This window comes from Anguilla rostrata, chromosome 1 (genome assembly GCF_018555375.3).
Source record: "Anguilla rostrata isolate EN2019 chromosome 1, ASM1855537v3, whole genome shotgun sequence".
Lineage (NCBI taxonomy): Eukaryota > Metazoa > Chordata > Actinopteri > Anguilliformes > Anguillidae > Anguilla > Anguilla rostrata.
The window spans coordinates 82,601,256-82,619,055 of record NC_057933.1 but is presented as its reverse complement, the minus strand read 5'-3'; the positions used below and the strand labels follow the sequence as shown (position 1 = coordinate 82,619,055).

The following is a 17,800-nucleotide window of genomic DNA, read 5'->3' as shown; positions in this document are numbered from 1 at the left end:
ACAGGGTAGGTAGGCTAGATTCCACCTAACTAAAAAAAAAATGATCGTTCATTATCTTCTGTTTTGCAGTACATGGAAAAAAAAGAAGAAGAAGGAAGTAGGCTCTAGGGTACTGAGAGGCAATGTTTTCCTTCGTGTGGTTCCTTTATGGTAAAACCAACGAGCACATTCATTTGCATGTGCTTTGCATGTCTGAAAAGACCACACAAATGCTAACACAAGTCTCTATTGACATTGTTTCTAGCGAAATACAGTTACATAAGTGCGGATGATGAGCAATAAACCACCAATAAATGTGAAAATTGTGCAGATCTTCCCATGGGTAGCTACCATTTAATATTATTGTAAAGTGGAGGAGAAAGCCAAATTCTACCACACAATTCAAAGCCTGTCTGAATAATGATATGACTCATAAAAGGCACTTATTTCTTTCATATCTTTCAGCTATGACAAATGCCTGCCAGAAACACAGCACTGGTGAGAAAACACCTCAGATGTAATTTACATGGCTGTGGCCAGGCCTAGTCATTTGTGGAGATAAAGTATGAAGAGTATGGGCACCAAATAAAGCAGTGCTCTTTGTAATGTAATGCCAATTCATTCATTAAAGGCATGCTATGCAGGATTTTCACCTTGAAAATATTATAAAACAACCAGAGGTGGACATTCCAGGGGTCAGAAAGTAAAAGTCCTGCCGTGTATTTCATCCACCCCTGAACTCAGCCAGCTGATTTAGCTCTACCTCCTGGCTGAAGAATGATGCTCATTAGCAAATCCAGGTGACTGGAACAAAATCCTGGGATGAACATTTACTTTCTGAACCTAGATTGTCCACCTCTGAAAACAACCATGATCAGTCTCATCGGATTGCTATGATGCATTGAAAATCAATGTCTGTGTTCACTTCTGCCCAGTCCTTGCTTCTCTGGCTATATTTGTTATTCATTCCATTTGGAATGGTCCTGGGTGTGACCCTTCTTTCTTTGTGGGGTGTATCTGAAAAGCATGTGGCTAATAGAGGAAGAGGAAGAAGAAGAAGAAGAAAAAGAAAAAGAAGAAACATGGTGTGTTTTAGCCAGGTTGGTGCTGGAGTGGTTAGCCTTGGTGGTTAACCAGCGCTAACCAAGTGTCTGGTCCGCAGCCAGCAAAGTTGGGCAGCTGCCGTTATTAGCCAACCTCAGTTATGTTCGGCAGCGATAGCCGCTGTAAGACTCGCTGTAACCGAAAGTCGTAGGTTCGAATCCGGTGGACACTGCGTCCTGAGCAGTACTTAACCGCATTGCTCATATTTCCAGCTGTATAATGATAATGTAAAGTGCTAAGTAAGTTGTAATCTGCTCTGGAAAGCTCTGCATAGCTAATGTAATGTAAAGGTCACAATGTAGAGTTTGACCTTTTAACCTCTCCCGTATATCCAACCAGTCACACACAGACCCACACTCACAGACACACACACACACACAAAGACCCACACTCACAGACACTCACACGAACACACACACACAGATCCACACTCACAGACACACACAAATGTAGACCCACACTTACACAGACACACACAAACGTAGACCCACTCTCACACACAGACACACACGGACCCACACTCACACACACACACACACACTCACACAAAGATCCACACTCACAGACACACACAAATGCAGACCCACACTCACACACAGACACACACAAATGTAGACCCACACTTACACACAGACACACACACTCACACACGGACCCACACTCACACACTGACACACACATTCACACCTCAAATGACAACCCCCGAACAGTTCCTGCTTCCATGTCCTGGCTATCCTGGCCGAGTGCTTTGAAGCTTGGTGAAATGGCCGAATTATTAAGTCTGACAATGGACATTAAAAATAATGCCGTAACTTAACAACAGACTTAACAAACTTTTCTTTTTGATTGAGTAACTTTTCTTCATTGAAGGCTCTGTGCTTATTGTGCTCAGCCCAGGAATTTCTGCTCCCCCGGTTTCCATTTCCTCTCATTCAGAGCTCTGAGTGATGGAAGTGAAGAGGTTCCCTTCTTGGTCACTCTCAGCCAACTTCAATTTTTTTTTGTCTTGAAGAAGCTCTTTGATTCCACTAATTCCAAGTAACAGCCTCTTTTCTGTGACAACGATTATGGACTTGATTACATCAAAAAGTGAGTGATTGTCAGTCGCACTGGTTAGTGGCAAAGGTATAAAATGGGTTATAAATACCTGATGGCTGCAGCCTGTCTGTAAGTCGCTTGGTATTTCCATGTTAAGAATAAATAACATAAACAAAGGCAGACAAAGGGTTGTTCTTTCGTTCCATCATCATGAAAAAAAGAGAGCTGCTTTATGATTAATCTGCTCCCACTCCAGAATAAAAACAATGTTCTCCTGAAAATGTACTACTGTGCACTCAAGGCAAGAGTAAACACAAGGTATTGATAACGGAGCTGGCAGTTGTTATTAAATATACCTGTACTAATGACTGTTATCTACTATTATCTACTATTATTTCGATTGTTTTGTGTGTTGCCGTTTACTTACGGATCAGAACACGCAGTGCGGTAGCATGACAGTTAAGGCAGGCTAACATTTGTAAAAGTAAACAGTGCGTGATGTCAACAGGAACAACAAGAGAGGCCAATAAAAAGGGGGATGAATGAGAAAGAGTGTAAAGGGTTGCCAGGCAACACACATTTATTGGCAAGGACACCTACCTGAGCCTGTGTTTGGCGGCTTGAGCGTTATGAATGATAATTAGATTAATTGAAATTAATTAAAATAGTTGGTTTTCTACCCTGCTGTGATCCATGAAACGAAACGGCACGTTTTTTCCGATGATCTCTTCCACTGTTTGCGTGAACTTCTGTGACGTAATATACAGCGGGCCGAGTTCTGTTCCAAACCCAAGAACGCGAGGGGGCGAAAGGCCAGTCTAAGGAGAGGCTCCTGCACAGCCTCTCACCAATCAGAGGGTGTTTCTTAACACCAACCCACACACAAAAGTAATACATTTATATATATAAAAAAGCAGGAAATTCAAAAATATATCTCAATATATTTTCACAATGTATTTGATATGTATGTAAATATATGATGTAAACTGTTTATGCTTTGAGGTATTTATTACACATATAAGGGCACATATGGATGCAGTATGCCATCCCGCAAGTTAGCTTGGCGGCATGCCATACCCATACAGCACCGAGAGTTTGGCACTTTTCAGGGTTCCCCACATTAAATATATGCTATACATGTAGTTCCCATACATATCCATATGTCATTATTCCATACGGAAAGAAAGAGTCGAATGAGTCTACCCTTCACATGCTTGCACGCTGACGAATATATATTGCTGTGAAATGATATTGAAAAGGCACGCACGTGGAGCTTCTCTCAGCTTTGTCGCATTTCAATAAGGAGAAGTTAATGACTGAAATTAGCGAACAATGTAACGTTGTAAGTGAGGTCTTGGCTCACTTCATGAGTTGTACCATTTCCAATTTGAGTTGTCAAAGAAGTGTTTTTACATACCGTAGTATTCTGTACTTCCACCATTTCCCCAGTTCCTGATTCAATTCTCATTTTTTTCTTTTCCTTTTTTTCACTTAATGGGTGGACACCTTGTAAATCCACGTAGCCGTCTCCTGGGTTAAGAAGCAGGAAAAGGCCAAATTTTATCAGTACACCTTGTATGATGTACACACAGTGTAGCATTTGCAAAGAGACATTACATTACACACCTAATACATCCTTAAAACTATATTTTATTTTTGGATCATAGCATTAAACGAGAAAACCATAACAATATTGTGAGTTAAATGAATTAGAACAAGTGGCTAGAGTAGTCCTTTTTTTTTTTCCGATGGGACCAGTACTTCCCTGCCAACAGTAACCATCCGTCCTCAGGCCAATTATACCAGCCACAGTCAGAATTAGTACACATAGGATATCATAGCAGATGACGGGGTGCGTCACCCATGCTTTTCATTCGAGGTTGCTCGTCATTGAGCAATCTGTTGCTAGGGGATGTAACAATGCAAAATATGAGGATGTAAAGTCATTTTGTGAAGACATACACTGCCAGTTTAGACAGGGCACAGCACAGTTATTATAGACTAAAGAGAAGTAAATGCAACTTTATCATAAATTACGTCAATCTAGCGGCCAAGTTCCTAAGAGGGGGAGTGTATGAAACGGTACTGTACTGAACATGTTTTTAGCAGATCTAGTAGCCTGACAGCCCCTACGTATGCACATACTGACTACTGCTGCCCAATGTTGTTTTTAAAATAAAGGCCTCAATGCTCACAAATAAGCATACATTTGCAAAGCAAATTTGCAATATAATGGAGCCTTATTGATAGCCTTTTGTGACCTTTCCCTGTGATTCGTTTAGTTGTTTCCTTTTTTCCTTTTTGGAAGCTTGTGGAACGCATTAGGCTATTTGTTCGGTGTATAATGCAACCATTGTAATATGTTTCAAATGTCCTCCCGTCCCCCTTCCTCAGTTAAGGTACTGTAAACCTCCGTAATGTTCCCTGGAATCTGGGCTGTGTTTCCAGCCACAGTGCAGGGAAGCAACACACAGATATTCAAATTCATTTTTTTATTTTTTCATGTCATTGGAGCAACAGCTGAATCCTCAGTTTAAACCCTCTACAGGTAAGTATTTCAGGTAAGTAACCCAGTGATTGCTTCCCCCCCCCCCCCTTTTCCTGCTGAATAGTTCCAGCAGTCCTTCTTTGTGCCAGCTAAACTACTTGGACTGTTTATTGACGGTGGTGCTGGCAGGATTGTCTTTGCAAGGCAAGTATGCAAAGACAAGCAGTCATGCCTTCTTTTCCAAGATCATTGATCACTGCATTATCAAGCGTTGTTAATTCTACTACTCCAATGTTCTTCCATTTTTATACTTCCACTAGACATGTTTCACATGGTGATTTAAAGAAAATAATAGAACAAATTATGCTTTTATGATGAAAACTGGCTGTTGGACCAGTTAGAATTGAGAGCCTAGGTCCACTGCTGTGCCAGACTTGAGTGCACTCCATGAATCTCCGGAGAGGGATTCAATGAATATCAAAAAAAAGTCCAAAAAAGAAAATTCTACAAATAATGTTGTCATTTAAAATGAATGAGAAATGTGCATTTAAATTATTTTTTTTTATTACCTGTGCCCTCTCCCTATCATCCACATCTATTACTCTGTTTAGAATCACACTGCAAATCATTTACATACAGTTAAACAGGAAGCTGGGTCTTTCATTCTGCAACCTTTTTTTTGCCGTTGTCGGACTCATTATTACTAGCCAGACTCCTTTAACTGCTGTCAGGATCCATTTTGCGATTGATTATCAGCAAAGATATCTTTTACACGGTAAGTTCACTATTTTTAATTATTTCTTTTCAGTAGTAAAGGTCCCAACAAAAAATTATATATATATATATATATATATATATATATATATATATATATATTACCATGCAATCCCATTATTGAGCTCAGATTAAGTCTATCATTGTGTTCCAGTGAAATAAAGTACATCTTTTCTCAAATGCATCTTTGTGCATCTCAAATATATGAAAAACATGTTTGTATGATTTGCTTAGAAAATGAAGGACCTTAAAATGTTTTCATTGTGTAAAATTCTTTAGATCAGTGCAATGACGTGAATGTATGTGTTGCAGACGCGTTCAAGGATGCTTTTGAAAAAATCTGGGAGCTTAGTTGTGGTCCTCCTGCTAACTGGCAGCGGTGAGTGTAATGTGTTTCTAAAATTCAGTTAACCTCAAAGGTGATCAATTATTTCATCAACAGTTCCTGGTACCGTAATTCCCTAATCTAGCTGGCGGTTTACTGTAAATTCTGTATGTAAACAGGCCGTTAACATTACAGTTTTTTACAATTGCTAACAAGCTTTTACCTATACTTAAGGTACTTTTTCTAAACTCTTAACACAGCAACACACCTACATCACACAATTAGCCAAATAGTTAATTTTCTGCTCAAAACCACATTTTGTTCAGTAAATACCAACTATACATTTCAAAATGCAAAACAACTTTATCTACATACACTAACTCTATCAAAACACGGCAAACCCGACTCAATATCGAATCATTCTGTCAAAACACTAGCACATGGCTTCTATTACATTACATTACATTACAGGCATTTAGCAGACGCTCTTATCCAGAGCGACTTACAGAACTTTTTTACATAGCATTTTACATTGTATCCATTTATACAGCTGGATATATACTGAAGCAATTTAGGTTAAGTACCTTGCTCAAGGGTACAACGGCAGTGTCCTACCCAGGAATCGAACCTGCGACCTTTCGGTTACAAGTCTAGTTCCTTACCCACTGTGCTACACTCCGTTCCTTCTATCCAAGAGGAACATCTAGTCAATCATTGCACAGCGACTTTCAAAATGCTAACAGTTGATGGCATTACAAAGACTGCATTACTTTTCATGTTTCAGTTCTACCTTTGATATTGACAATATGAAATCCATTTTTTTTTATAATTCAGTTTCCTTTTACTGTGAACCACTCTACATTTTTTGGTTGAGTGTTGAATGTGTGCATTTTTGGCAACATACTATCTCTAAAAGTAAATGAGTCATCTTTACTTTATAGAATGTAGTAGAAAAGCAGTAAAAGCTTTATTAGCAACATGAAATTGCTGCCAGTGATCAACAAAAAATCCAACATACATAGCTTTTGGTTCCAAATGAGTAAAAATAAAATACACAAATACAGTAAATCAGCTATTTCTGAAAGTTTCAATGATCTATTGACAACTTGTCACAGGCATCATTGTTATTCAAGGGAGGGGTGTGACTAAGGCTGCATAAATTAATTCAAAGTCTGAGTGGGTGTGCACAAGAGGCAGTGAGGATCCCAACTCCTGCTTTCAACCTACATTAAAGTTGATTTCTAAGCAGTTTAAATATTTTTATTCCATGCATTCAACATCAGATATGTAGAATATACCACCACAATGCATTATGTGTAATTTGGTGTAACTGGTATCTATTTAAACACATGGTTGCTAACGAAATGTGTCACAAATGTGTGGGAATCCCTTGTTAATCTTTGGCAGTGAAAATCTCTGGTTTTCTGGCAGCCCATTCAGCATAAATATCGAACTTCAAAACAGCCCAACTTCCTCAGTAATTGTCCAATCTCCATGTATGATACACCTATTTGAAGCTCCGTTTCTCAGCTTACTATAATATGCTATATGCTATAAAAACTCAACTCAAAATCAACTTTCCTGCACTTAAGCCTGGTTTTCTGGCTCCTGTCACAAATGCTATCACCCTATATTTTGTGGTAACTGGAGGGTATTTAAACCGTGTCAAACTGGAATGACTGGAAGTATATATTGTACAAATTTCACAAATAAAACAGAATTGGAATAATCCATATCAACACTACATCGTATGACTTCAGGAATGTATGCAGGATGTGACATGGAACTTGTTAAAAAGTGAAAAGGATTTATTGTGTGGAATAAATTCAATATAATGTATGCATTTTCTTCAGTTGGTCAGAGTGTAATATTCAGCCAAGCTATGTGTGTGTGTTTTGCGTGTGTGTATGTGCATGTGTGTGTTTTTGTGCCTTTTTTTGTTGTGTGTGTGTGTATATGTGTGTTTTGTGTGTGCTTGTGTGCATGTGTGTTTTTGCACGTGTGTATATGTGTGTTTTGTTTATGTGTGTTTTGTGTGAGCGTGTGTGCATGTGTGTGTTTTTTTGCATGTGTGTATTTATGCGCATGTGTGTGCATGTGTGTGTTTTTGAGCATTTGCATGTGTTTTGTGTGTGTGGGTGTGTGTGCGTACATGTATGTGTTTTTGTGTTTTTGTGTGTGTGTGTGCATGGATGTGTTTTTGTGTTTGTGTGTGTGTGTTTGTGTGGGTGTGTGGATACGTCTATGTGTTTGTGTGCATGTGTGTGTGTGTTTGTGTGTGTGTGTGTACATGTATGTGTTTTTGTGTTTGTGTGTTTGTGTGGGGGGGTGTGTGTGCATATGTCTATGTGTTTGTGTGCGCGTGTGTGTGTGTGTTTTTGTGTATGTGTACATGTATGTGTTTTTGTGATTGTGTGTGGGTGTGTGTGCATATGTCTGTGTGCTTGTGTGTGTGTTCGTGTGCATGTGTGTGTATGTGTTTGTGTGTGTGTGTGTGTGTGTGTGTGTGTGTGTGTGTTTGTGTGCGTGGGTGTGTGTGTGTGCGTGTGTGTGTGTGTGTGTTTGTGTGCATGTGTGTTTCAGGTGTTCTGGGCCAGGCTGGATGGAGTGTGGCTCACAGCCCTGGGACAGTCTGTGCATTACAGGGAGCTTCAGTGGTCTTGCCCTGCACCTACACATATCCAAGTCCTTATCAAGTCATGAAAACTATCTGGTTCAGAGTTATCAAAAACCAAGAGACGAACCTGGAATTGCTTTCTGAGTACAGCGGTCATTGGACTTACATTGGAAATCGGATGAATAACTGCTCCCTTAGAATCACTGATCTGAAAAATAGTTATGCATTAGAATATCGCTTCCGATTTGAGACAGACATTTCAGGGGGGAGATTCACTGGTAAACCAGGAGTGCAACTGTTAGTCACAGGTAAATCTCCCCATGCCACCTACCCTCACACCAAAAACACACAGTATCTCTGTAGAGCCAGCTAGTTGAATTACCCTCACCCACCATGAGTACTGGCAAATCTGACACCTGGAGGCTACATTTGTCCATAAGCTCAATGCCGTTGTGCTGCCCAATGTTATATATAATCACAGAGAATCCCTCCAGTGGTCCCAGGGGCTGGTGGATATAAAATTATTCTCTTTTCAATAAATTAAATTATGTATTCATATGTATATATATACATGCGAGTTCATATATTTGGCCCAAACTTCATTTGAAAATACTGGCTATTATATAACATTTTTCATATATGAGCTTTATAATTAAAATACATTTCCAAATGTGATAAAAATATGAATGAAATATTAATGAAAACCCATGGGGTCAAAACAAATTTTTTAGATCCTTCTTTCTTTTAATAAAAAAAGTATATATTTAAAAATATATGTATGCAGGTCAAGGAGGATTGAAACTTTTCAGCTCAATATTTTTCAATGTTCATACCTAGATCTACGGGTGATGGTGAATCCTGACACAGTGACAGACGGACAGAGTGTGATACTGACCTGTAACACCACCTGCACTCTGACTGGCAGCCCAGCCTTCATCTGGTACAGGGACGGATCTCCTCTGTCCTTCACCAGTCAGGAACACCAGTTCACAGCCAGCAGGGAAGACCGTGGCAGCTACACCTGTGCTGTGAAAGGCTATGAGCTTCTTCCTTCCTCACCAGTGATTCTTAGCGTGACATGTGAGCGTGCGACCCCAGAACAGCGCTGTGCAAAGGCAACGCTATCTGTAGCTACCCGACAAAAATGACTTGTGTGTGTTGAAAATACGTCGCAGAATTTGGGGGAAATGCATTAAAGCCCACGTCTAACCTTATTTTTTTCTTCTTCATTTTTTCCGCTAATGAACACGCCACTCTGTCTGCTCTGATTCTGGTGTGAACCATGCATTGCATGTGTAGCACGTATTAAATCAGAGTTTCATTTCAGATGGCCCAAAGGACACTTCCCTATCAGTGAGCCCCTCTGGTGAAATAGTGGAGGGCAGTTCAGTGACTCTGACCTGCAGCAGCGATGCCAACCCACCAGTGCAGAGATACACCTGGTTTAAGAATAATAGAGCTGTAGCTTCATGGACAGGATCAGGATTGAATCACACCATCACTAAAATCCTCTCTGAGGACAGTGGACAGTACTACTGTGAGGCACGAAACCAAAATGGAGCTGAGAATTCTGCTGCTGTGACCATAGATGTCCAGTGTGAGTACATCCTTTTATCAATAATGTTGTTTTTTTTTACTATAAACCAGTATGCAGAAGAAATTATGACATCTTTGGTTATAAATATCGCACATTTTTTCTGGCGTATTCCTGGTACAACTGAGGTGCATAGCATGAAAACTGCATCACTACAGTGAGGCAAACACACACTATGGTGATGCATATTAGCCATGCCGCTATAGCTGTGGTACATTAGCATCGCTGAGAAAAAGCTTTTCAAGTCAGGACAACTCGCATTTTTAAATATTTACATGGATTTTTGTTTGGCGGTCAATGGATCTGCTTCAGGTATTAGTGCTCGCACCAGTGTGCACTACCCTATCTAACAGGGAGTACTATACATCTACCCTACTAAACAGGAGGAATACCAGTAAACCCCCCCAGTATCTAGGAGCAGATCCAAACAGTAGGTGGTGCTGGGGTGGTGGAGGGTGAGCGTAATTCTGAGCAGAAGCAGTGAAGCATGCAAAAGCAGTGCAGGCAAGCTGCAGCATTGAAAAAAAAAAAAATCTGATTGTTGGTTTAAAAAGGCGTTCCATTGGTGATGTGTGCCTGCGATTGGATGGGTAAGAGAAGAGTGTTGTGTGTATGCAATTGGATGATTATGGAAAAGTGTGAGTGTGTGGTTAATGGGGCCGACCGATTGGTTGGCTGCGATTTTTGAGTTTCCTGACAGAACTTGATTTGCGCGTTCCTTATGCTCTGCTCATGAATCAAATCTCTTTCTATATCAAAGCTCTACAGAGGTGCACATTTTGTGCAGAGGTTCCGTCCCCAGATAAAATGGCTTCCATGAAGATAAACATATTGGCATCGTCATAAATAACACAACACATGGTGCAATTCAACAAGAACATGTTTTTTCATGCTATTGCCTATACACTAAATGGCCTCTAATTTACAGGATTCACACTGCAGACCTGATGTGTATGTACCCAGTTAGCTACTGTATCCTTAATTCTCTGTTTCAGATCCTCCCAGGAACACCTCAGTATCAGTGAGCCCCTCTGGTGAAATAATGGCGGGCAGTTCAGTGACTCTGACCTGCAGCAGTGATGCCAACCCACCAGTGCAGAGATACACCTGGTTTAAGAATAATAGAGCTGTAGCTTCATGGACAGGATCAGGACTGAATCACACCATCACTAAAATCCTCTCTGAGGACAGTGGACAGTACTACTGTGAGACACAGAACCAACGTGGAACTCAAAATTCTTCTGCTGTGACCATAGATGTCCAGTGTGAGTACATCCTTTTCTCAATAATGTATTTGTTTACTAGAAACCAGTATGCAGAAGAAATTATGACGTCTGTGGTTGTAAACATCGCACATTCTTATTCAGGTATTTTCTTGGAACAACTGAGGTGCATAGCATGAAGCCTGCATCACTACTGTGACACAAACACACACTATGGTGATGTATTAGCCATGCCACTATAGCTGTGGAACATTAGCATCCACAGCGTATGGGCATCGCTGAGAAATAAACTTTTAAACCAAATCTCTTTCTATATCAAAGCTCTACAGAGGTGCACATTGTCTGCAGAGGTTCCATCCCCAGATAAAATGGCTTCCATGAAGATAAACATATTGGCATCATCATAAATAACACTACACATGGTGCATTTCAACAAGAACATGTTTTTTGATGCTATTTCCTATGTTCCAAAGGGCCTCTAATTTACAGGATTCAAACTGCAGTCCTGAGGTCTATGTACCCAGTTAGCTACTGTATCTTTAATTTTCTGTTTTAGATGCTCCAAAGAACACCTCAATATCAGTGAGCCCCTCTGGTGAAATAATGGCGGGCAGTTCAGTGACTCTGACCTGCAGCAGTGATGCCAACCCACCAGTGCAGAGATACACCTGGTTTAAGAATAATAGAGCTGTAGCTTCATGGACAGGATCAGGATTGAATCACACCATCACTAACATCGTCTCTGAGGACAGTGGACAGTACTACTGTGAGACACGGAACCAACATGGAACTCAAAATTCTTCTGCTGCCGTGACCGTAGATGTCCAGTGTGAGTACAGTCTGTTGTCTGTGGTGTGTGTGCTTATAAACACCAACATATCCACACCATTATCCACAGCTCTAACAGCTGGACCTCTTGCAGCTGGTTTGCAACAATTAGAAATGGAAGAAATCCAGAGAGAAGGGTCTTGATGGGACTTTTAAGGAAAGAGGATACCTTTGGTTTAAAGGGCATGTAATCAGTTACAGTTGTGTCACGCCGCATTCAAACACAAAGTTTTAGATCTAGAGTCCATCGTTTCATCTATCTTCTTTCACTTTGTGTTGAGTAAGTATAACTCAGTGCACACTAAGACGGCAGTAAATGGGAGCAGTGGTTCTCAGGTTTGGCCCTGGGGGACACCTATGTATGCATGTATGCTGTTTTTCGTTACAACCATTCTTTTGCTCAGTTGAGGTTGCTGAACACATGTTTAAGTTCTTCTATAATGTGTTCCTTAAACTTGTTCACACAATGCAGGCTTGGCTCCTTACCCTTTGCTTTGCCTTTGAATTCTTCATTATCTTCAAGAAAAGGTTTATCAAAAATTTAACGTGGATATGATCACATCTCTACCTAAGTTTACGCTAAATGTAAGTTAATTACATGCTGGTTGTGTGGAGGCGGTGGCCGAGCGTGAATCCACAAAGTGCTCACTTTAAGAATAACATTTAATTGATGACCAGTTTTAGGCATGAATGGTGCAGGAATCATGATCAAACCCAGTTGTATGTTACTTGAGACATGCTAAAATATAATAAACAGCATGCTACGCGAGAAAAGTATTACTTAATCATGGCTGCACTCGCATTAGTGGGGATTATATATATAAATATTTTATTATATTTTCATTTTTATGATTTATATATTACAGACACAACGTTTTACGCCACAACCAATGTAGAGTAAGCAAGTTTTTTCAGTCGTACTTATTTTTATATGTCAAGCCTAAGCACAAATTGGGCTTTAAGATGACATTTACGTTTAAATCCAAGAATTTTTTTTTATAAACGAGACCCCTGATTTACTTTTAAATGCATGACTCTGCAACCACTATTGAGTAAGACCGAGCATGTTATTCCTCCAGCACATTTTCTGTTTCTTCAGATAATATTAAGAAAATATGATTAAATGGTTCTGCGGCTGTTCGAGATACAAAACGAGTGAGGATTTGAGTGAGGATTTATGTGGAATTGAACACGTTGTTCTTTTCATTTTAGTCGCTCCGAAGGACACCTCAGTGTCAGTGAGCCCCTCTGGTGAAATAGTGGAGGGCAGGTCAGTGAATCTTACCTGCAGCAGTGATGCCAACCCATCAGTGCAGAACTACACCTGGTATAAGAAGAATGAAACTGGAGTCTGGCAGGCAGGATCTGCACCGAATTTGAACTTTCCTAACTTTAGATCCTGGAACAGAGGACAGTACTACTGTGAGGCACAGAACAGACATGGAGCTCAGAACTCTACAGGTTTGACTGTCAGCTATGCTGCTGTGGCTAATTATAAACACGGTAAGAGCTGATGTACTGTGTAACGGTTTCTAATTGGTAACAATATAAGGGATCTGTATCATAAGATTATAGAAAATATATGCCCTTGGAAGGGAATGTTCCCTTTGTTGATATGCTTTTCCCCTTTAGGGGGCAGTATTTGACAATGTAACATGATATTCTGATGCGCCCAGACGGAGCAACATTTCAGATGACATTTTAAACAGAGGTTTTTTAATACAGATCAACCATTATTTTCCAGGATACTGTGACTTCACTGATACACAGTATAAGCCCCAATAATTTTGCACAAGATACTCAAATCTCGTATGTAACATCTTTCTCGTGTCATTTCATAGATTTAGCATATATCATTACTGGAACATGTGCCCTGGCTGCTCTTCTGATTGTTATTGTGTTGGCTGTGTGCAGGTAAGCCTATTAGAGCACCCCGTCTGTTTCAAACGCAAACTCATAGCCTCAGCTGCAGCTTCCCATGAATCAGTCAATGGCTGCGGCTTAACAGGTTTCTCTTGTAAAGGAGATTTTGATCTTAACGAGACAGCCCGTGTACATCAAAGATAAAAATTTAAATAAAAATTAGACTCTTTTGGTGATAAAAAATGACAGTTAGAATTTTTTTTTTTTTTTTTTTGTGCTTTTTTTTGTGGTGCTTTGTGAACTTCACGTGCTGAAACGTTTTTCATGGTACACAAAAGCCAAATTTGCTAATGAGATGTTCTTCACCAGGAGGTGCCACTCAGTGAAGGAGGCTAAATTAAATACAGAGGTAACATTTTGTTCTTGTTGCTGAAGACAGGACCATATGAATGCAGTGTCAAGGATTTTACAAAAAAAAGGGCAGAATTACCAGATCATAGTAGTTCAAGTTAATTATCACCTTTCGTATGAAATATTATTGAGAACTCAGTTAATTAGCATTTGGTTATGCTGTAAACATTTGAAGTCAGTTTCAGGAGCTTAGAGTCTAAAGTTAATGAGCAGCACAGCCTGTCTGATGCTGCCTAAGCTAAATACATACATCACCAGACGTGGCTTCAGCCTTTTCATCCCCCTTGGTGAGACACAATTTGGGACTACAGTCATGGACCATTAAACAGGGTCTGCCTTGGTCTACACAGAGAGAAATGGCTGCAACTGGCCTGTATTAGTTTGCATGTCTCATAGTTTTATTTATTTATTTATTTAAAAAATAAAATAAAATAAAACGAACTCTATTTCGACAAATGAATAACATTCCCAGTTTTTTTTTTTTTGCTATAGATCCTCCAGGACGCCGCTTGTGCTGTGTACGCCAACGTGCCCGGGAGGACCGCCAGCACAGCGCCGCCGGGGAAGACAGTCCCGGGGACAGTGGAGGCTGAACATTCAAACGCTCAGCGACCGCACTCCCAGGACCAGGAAGAGGTGCAGTACGCCTCCGTTCAGAAACCAGCCCCCCCGGGTGAGGAAGACGTCCAGTACGCCAGCATCCGGTTCTCACGCTCCGGTGCTGCCCCCAGGTGGGAAAACCCCCCCATTACACCTGTGCCTACTGTTGCTGTATTATAACCTAGCATTCATATTGTATATAGTTGTATCCATTGTAACCATTGCTTTGGCAACAGAAGTGCCTATGTTTGTCATGCCAATAAAGCACTTTGAAATTGAAAATGGATAGTTCTCTCCCTCTGACTGGAGCTGGTAGAAATGGACCCCCCCCCCCCCCCGTCTGTTTCCGTGCTCTTGAACTAGGTGCTTACCTGTATTTCTCCAGAAAAAAACTTCCAGCTGTATAAGAGCATCTGTTAAGCAAATACATGATGCTAAGAAATGTACAGTAAAGCAGCCTGTAATTAATTTGTGATTTCCTACACATTTATTTACCTCCTCTTGCTGATCATGTTCAGAGGTAACTGACTGTTCATCAGTAGTCATTTATTGCATAAAGAAAACTGATCATATTCTGTAATCACATTCCCTACAGATCAACTGTGCCAACTTCCGAGGCTGTGATCTACAGCACAGTTGCTAAAGGAAACACTTAAATATGAGGTATGTAAAAAAAAAAAAATCTCCTCTTATACTCTCAACCATAACACCCGCACCTCTGGGTAGGGGAGAGAATGGCTCACGTGATTGGTTCCTGCTAAAAAACTCTGCAATCAGAATGGTTCGGGCTAATTTCAGCCCGCGTTGAGATTCGGTAAGTGGCTTTACGATGTCAGAGAATTCATTGACCCTAGTTGGAAGCCGACCAACATAAGATTTGTTACAGGAGGCAGCTCACCATCGGTTTGTTGACAAACCACATTCCCAGAAGTTTGACGGAATTTTCTCAAATCAGGACGCCAACCTGGTCAAGCTTGTTGTGCCATAACGTTCAGTTCAACTCAGTTTCATTCCTTAACGTAATTTTCACACTGGTGCTGTTGTAAAGGCGTCTTGTATGATTATGAGCGATCAGATCACAAGGTTACGAGCCTGTCCAGATAGTCTACCCCCTCTAATACGATAATAAGAATAATCCCACAAAATATTGTGTATAATCATAATCCCCATGAACAATTCAAGGTTATTAACACCTGATTAACTGCAGACTCACTTTCAATAGTCAGACACCATTGTGCATGTTATTGTGGCAATAATAAGTCATAATGCACACATACAGGACAGTGCGATTTCAGCAGTTAGTTCTGTGGATGTGATGTCCTTGAAGGACGTGTGCACACAGAGCGCAATATACAGCGTAGCTGTTGTGAGAATATAACCAGAAATTTTCTGATGAAATGTACGCTATGCATAATAAGAAAGCTGTTAATTTGTTTCTAGAGCAACTTTGGAGATGCGAGTCATATTGGAACAGCGGAGATATTTTCCTTCATGAGAGTGATGGACACGGCAACGAACCGTAGAAGTCTTCACGCTGAATCTGAGACACAAAGAGGACTCTGTACGGAAGATGAGATTCATGTTCATATTTAGTTAGCAACATTAGCATTGCACTGTCTGTACTTTAAATGAAAAATGGAATACTTCATGTTTTAACCAATCAGCGTCTTGATTAATTTGTTCGTTACCTGTGTCATATATGACTGCGCTAGAACAGAAGTCTGCTCCCACATGCCCGTTCTCCAATAAGGTTGGACTCCCTTCTGCAAACTGAATTACTGTTTTAGATGATTTAAGGTGCCACAACATGTTGATTGCTTAATATTTGGTTTCAAAAGCCCTCTATCAACCTCACAGAGCATGAACAGCACCTAATTACCAAGAAATAACTGCTTGTTAAAATTTGGGGATTGCAGCTGGGGGGGGGGGTGGCAGGACTTTGGGTGCATTCCAACTGCTTATTTAGGCACCTTATGGCAGGCCAAACAGGTAAAAATAAATAAATAAATAAAAAAACGTGACACTGACATCTGGAATCACACGTTGTCAATGTGGGTGCATTCCAATCTTTCCAAGCATTATTTTATACTGACATCCACTGGGTGTGTATCAGATTTGCCACAAGAAGTCTCAACCCTTGGGAGACCTTGAAGGTAGAAGGTACTGTAGGGGGGGTCCCTGGCTAGCTGCATATGTGCCGATAGAAGACCCCCCCCCACCCCGCAGTCCATCATCACAGTCGATCCTTTATCTGCTCTTCCATGTCATTAGACTGAGTATTTACACTCCCCAGTCTTTCTGTTCCTAATACTTACAGGCTTTAATTAATGTGTAAAAAAATGAAAAAAAAAATATATATATATATTTTTAAAGTTTTAAAGTGCTCATTCTTTAGTGTGCAGCAGAGTTTTTTTTTTTCCATTGGCGAAAGAAAGCACAGCGAGTCCTTGTCAATGGCTTGCTACTGCGCACAGCAAACCAGGCCCTGGGTCTCAGCGGGAAAATCCCAAGAAGCCGAGACTGAAAGCACATGATAGCAATTCACCACCAGCACTCGTGCGCATGTAAGCAGCAGGTGTGAGCTAGCCTGCGTGCTAGTTGCTCGCTGCAGGCCAGCTGTGCCGATTTGCTCTAATGGTGTGTGACAACCTGATCTCTGAAGCTGGGGCAGCGGGTTTCCCCCCGAGGAGCTGAAGTGTAAAGGACATTTCCAGTAGCACAGATGCCGGGGCTTACAGAAAATGAAACAGAGCCAAGATGGCTGACCCAGCGGAGGGCTGAAAAGGGGAAGGGGTGGGGGTTGTAAACTTTCCTTTTGTCTTCGCATATGTTAATGATTCTATATTTACTGTGACGTTTACTGGAAATGAACAATTTCCCCATCCTTCGTGTACTGCAGGCCTCTTTCAGTTCCGTGCTGTCTGTGTTAAATTGTTTCATAATACATTTTCTGAGG

At 40.6% G+C, this 17,800-nt stretch overlaps 1 protein-coding gene across 2 annotated transcripts; it reads left to right on the top strand.

Annotated features, from left to right (window-relative positions):
* Nucleotides 1–5,222: 5,222 nt before the first annotated feature.
* LOC135238236 (B-cell receptor CD22-like) lies at nucleotides 5,223–16,754 on the top strand. 2 transcript variants are annotated; one of them, XM_064306010.1, is made up of 13 exons: nucleotides 5,223–5,384; nucleotides 5,696–5,762; nucleotides 8,292–8,633; nucleotides 9,163–9,405; nucleotides 9,653–9,922; nucleotides 10,915–11,184; nucleotides 11,699–11,971; nucleotides 13,183–13,473; nucleotides 13,812–13,884; nucleotides 14,203–14,242; nucleotides 14,737–14,975; nucleotides 15,440–15,507; nucleotides 16,285–16,754. In XM_064306010.1, exons 2-12 carry the CDS (start codon nucleotides 5,708–5,710, stop codon nucleotides 15,498–15,500), a joined length of 2,157 nt encoding a protein of 718 aa, XP_064162080.1. In that variant the 5' UTR covers nucleotides 5,223–5,384; nucleotides 5,696–5,707; the 3' UTR covers nucleotides 15,501–15,507; nucleotides 16,285–16,754. The 2 variants fall into 2 exon arrangements, with proteins under 2 accessions (XP_064162080.1, XP_064162071.1); XM_064306001.1 differs by lacking the exons at nucleotides 5,223–5,384; nucleotides 5,696–5,762 and having other exon boundaries at nucleotides 7,608–8,633.
* The last annotated feature ends 1,046 nt before the right edge of the window (nucleotides 16,755–17,800 follow it).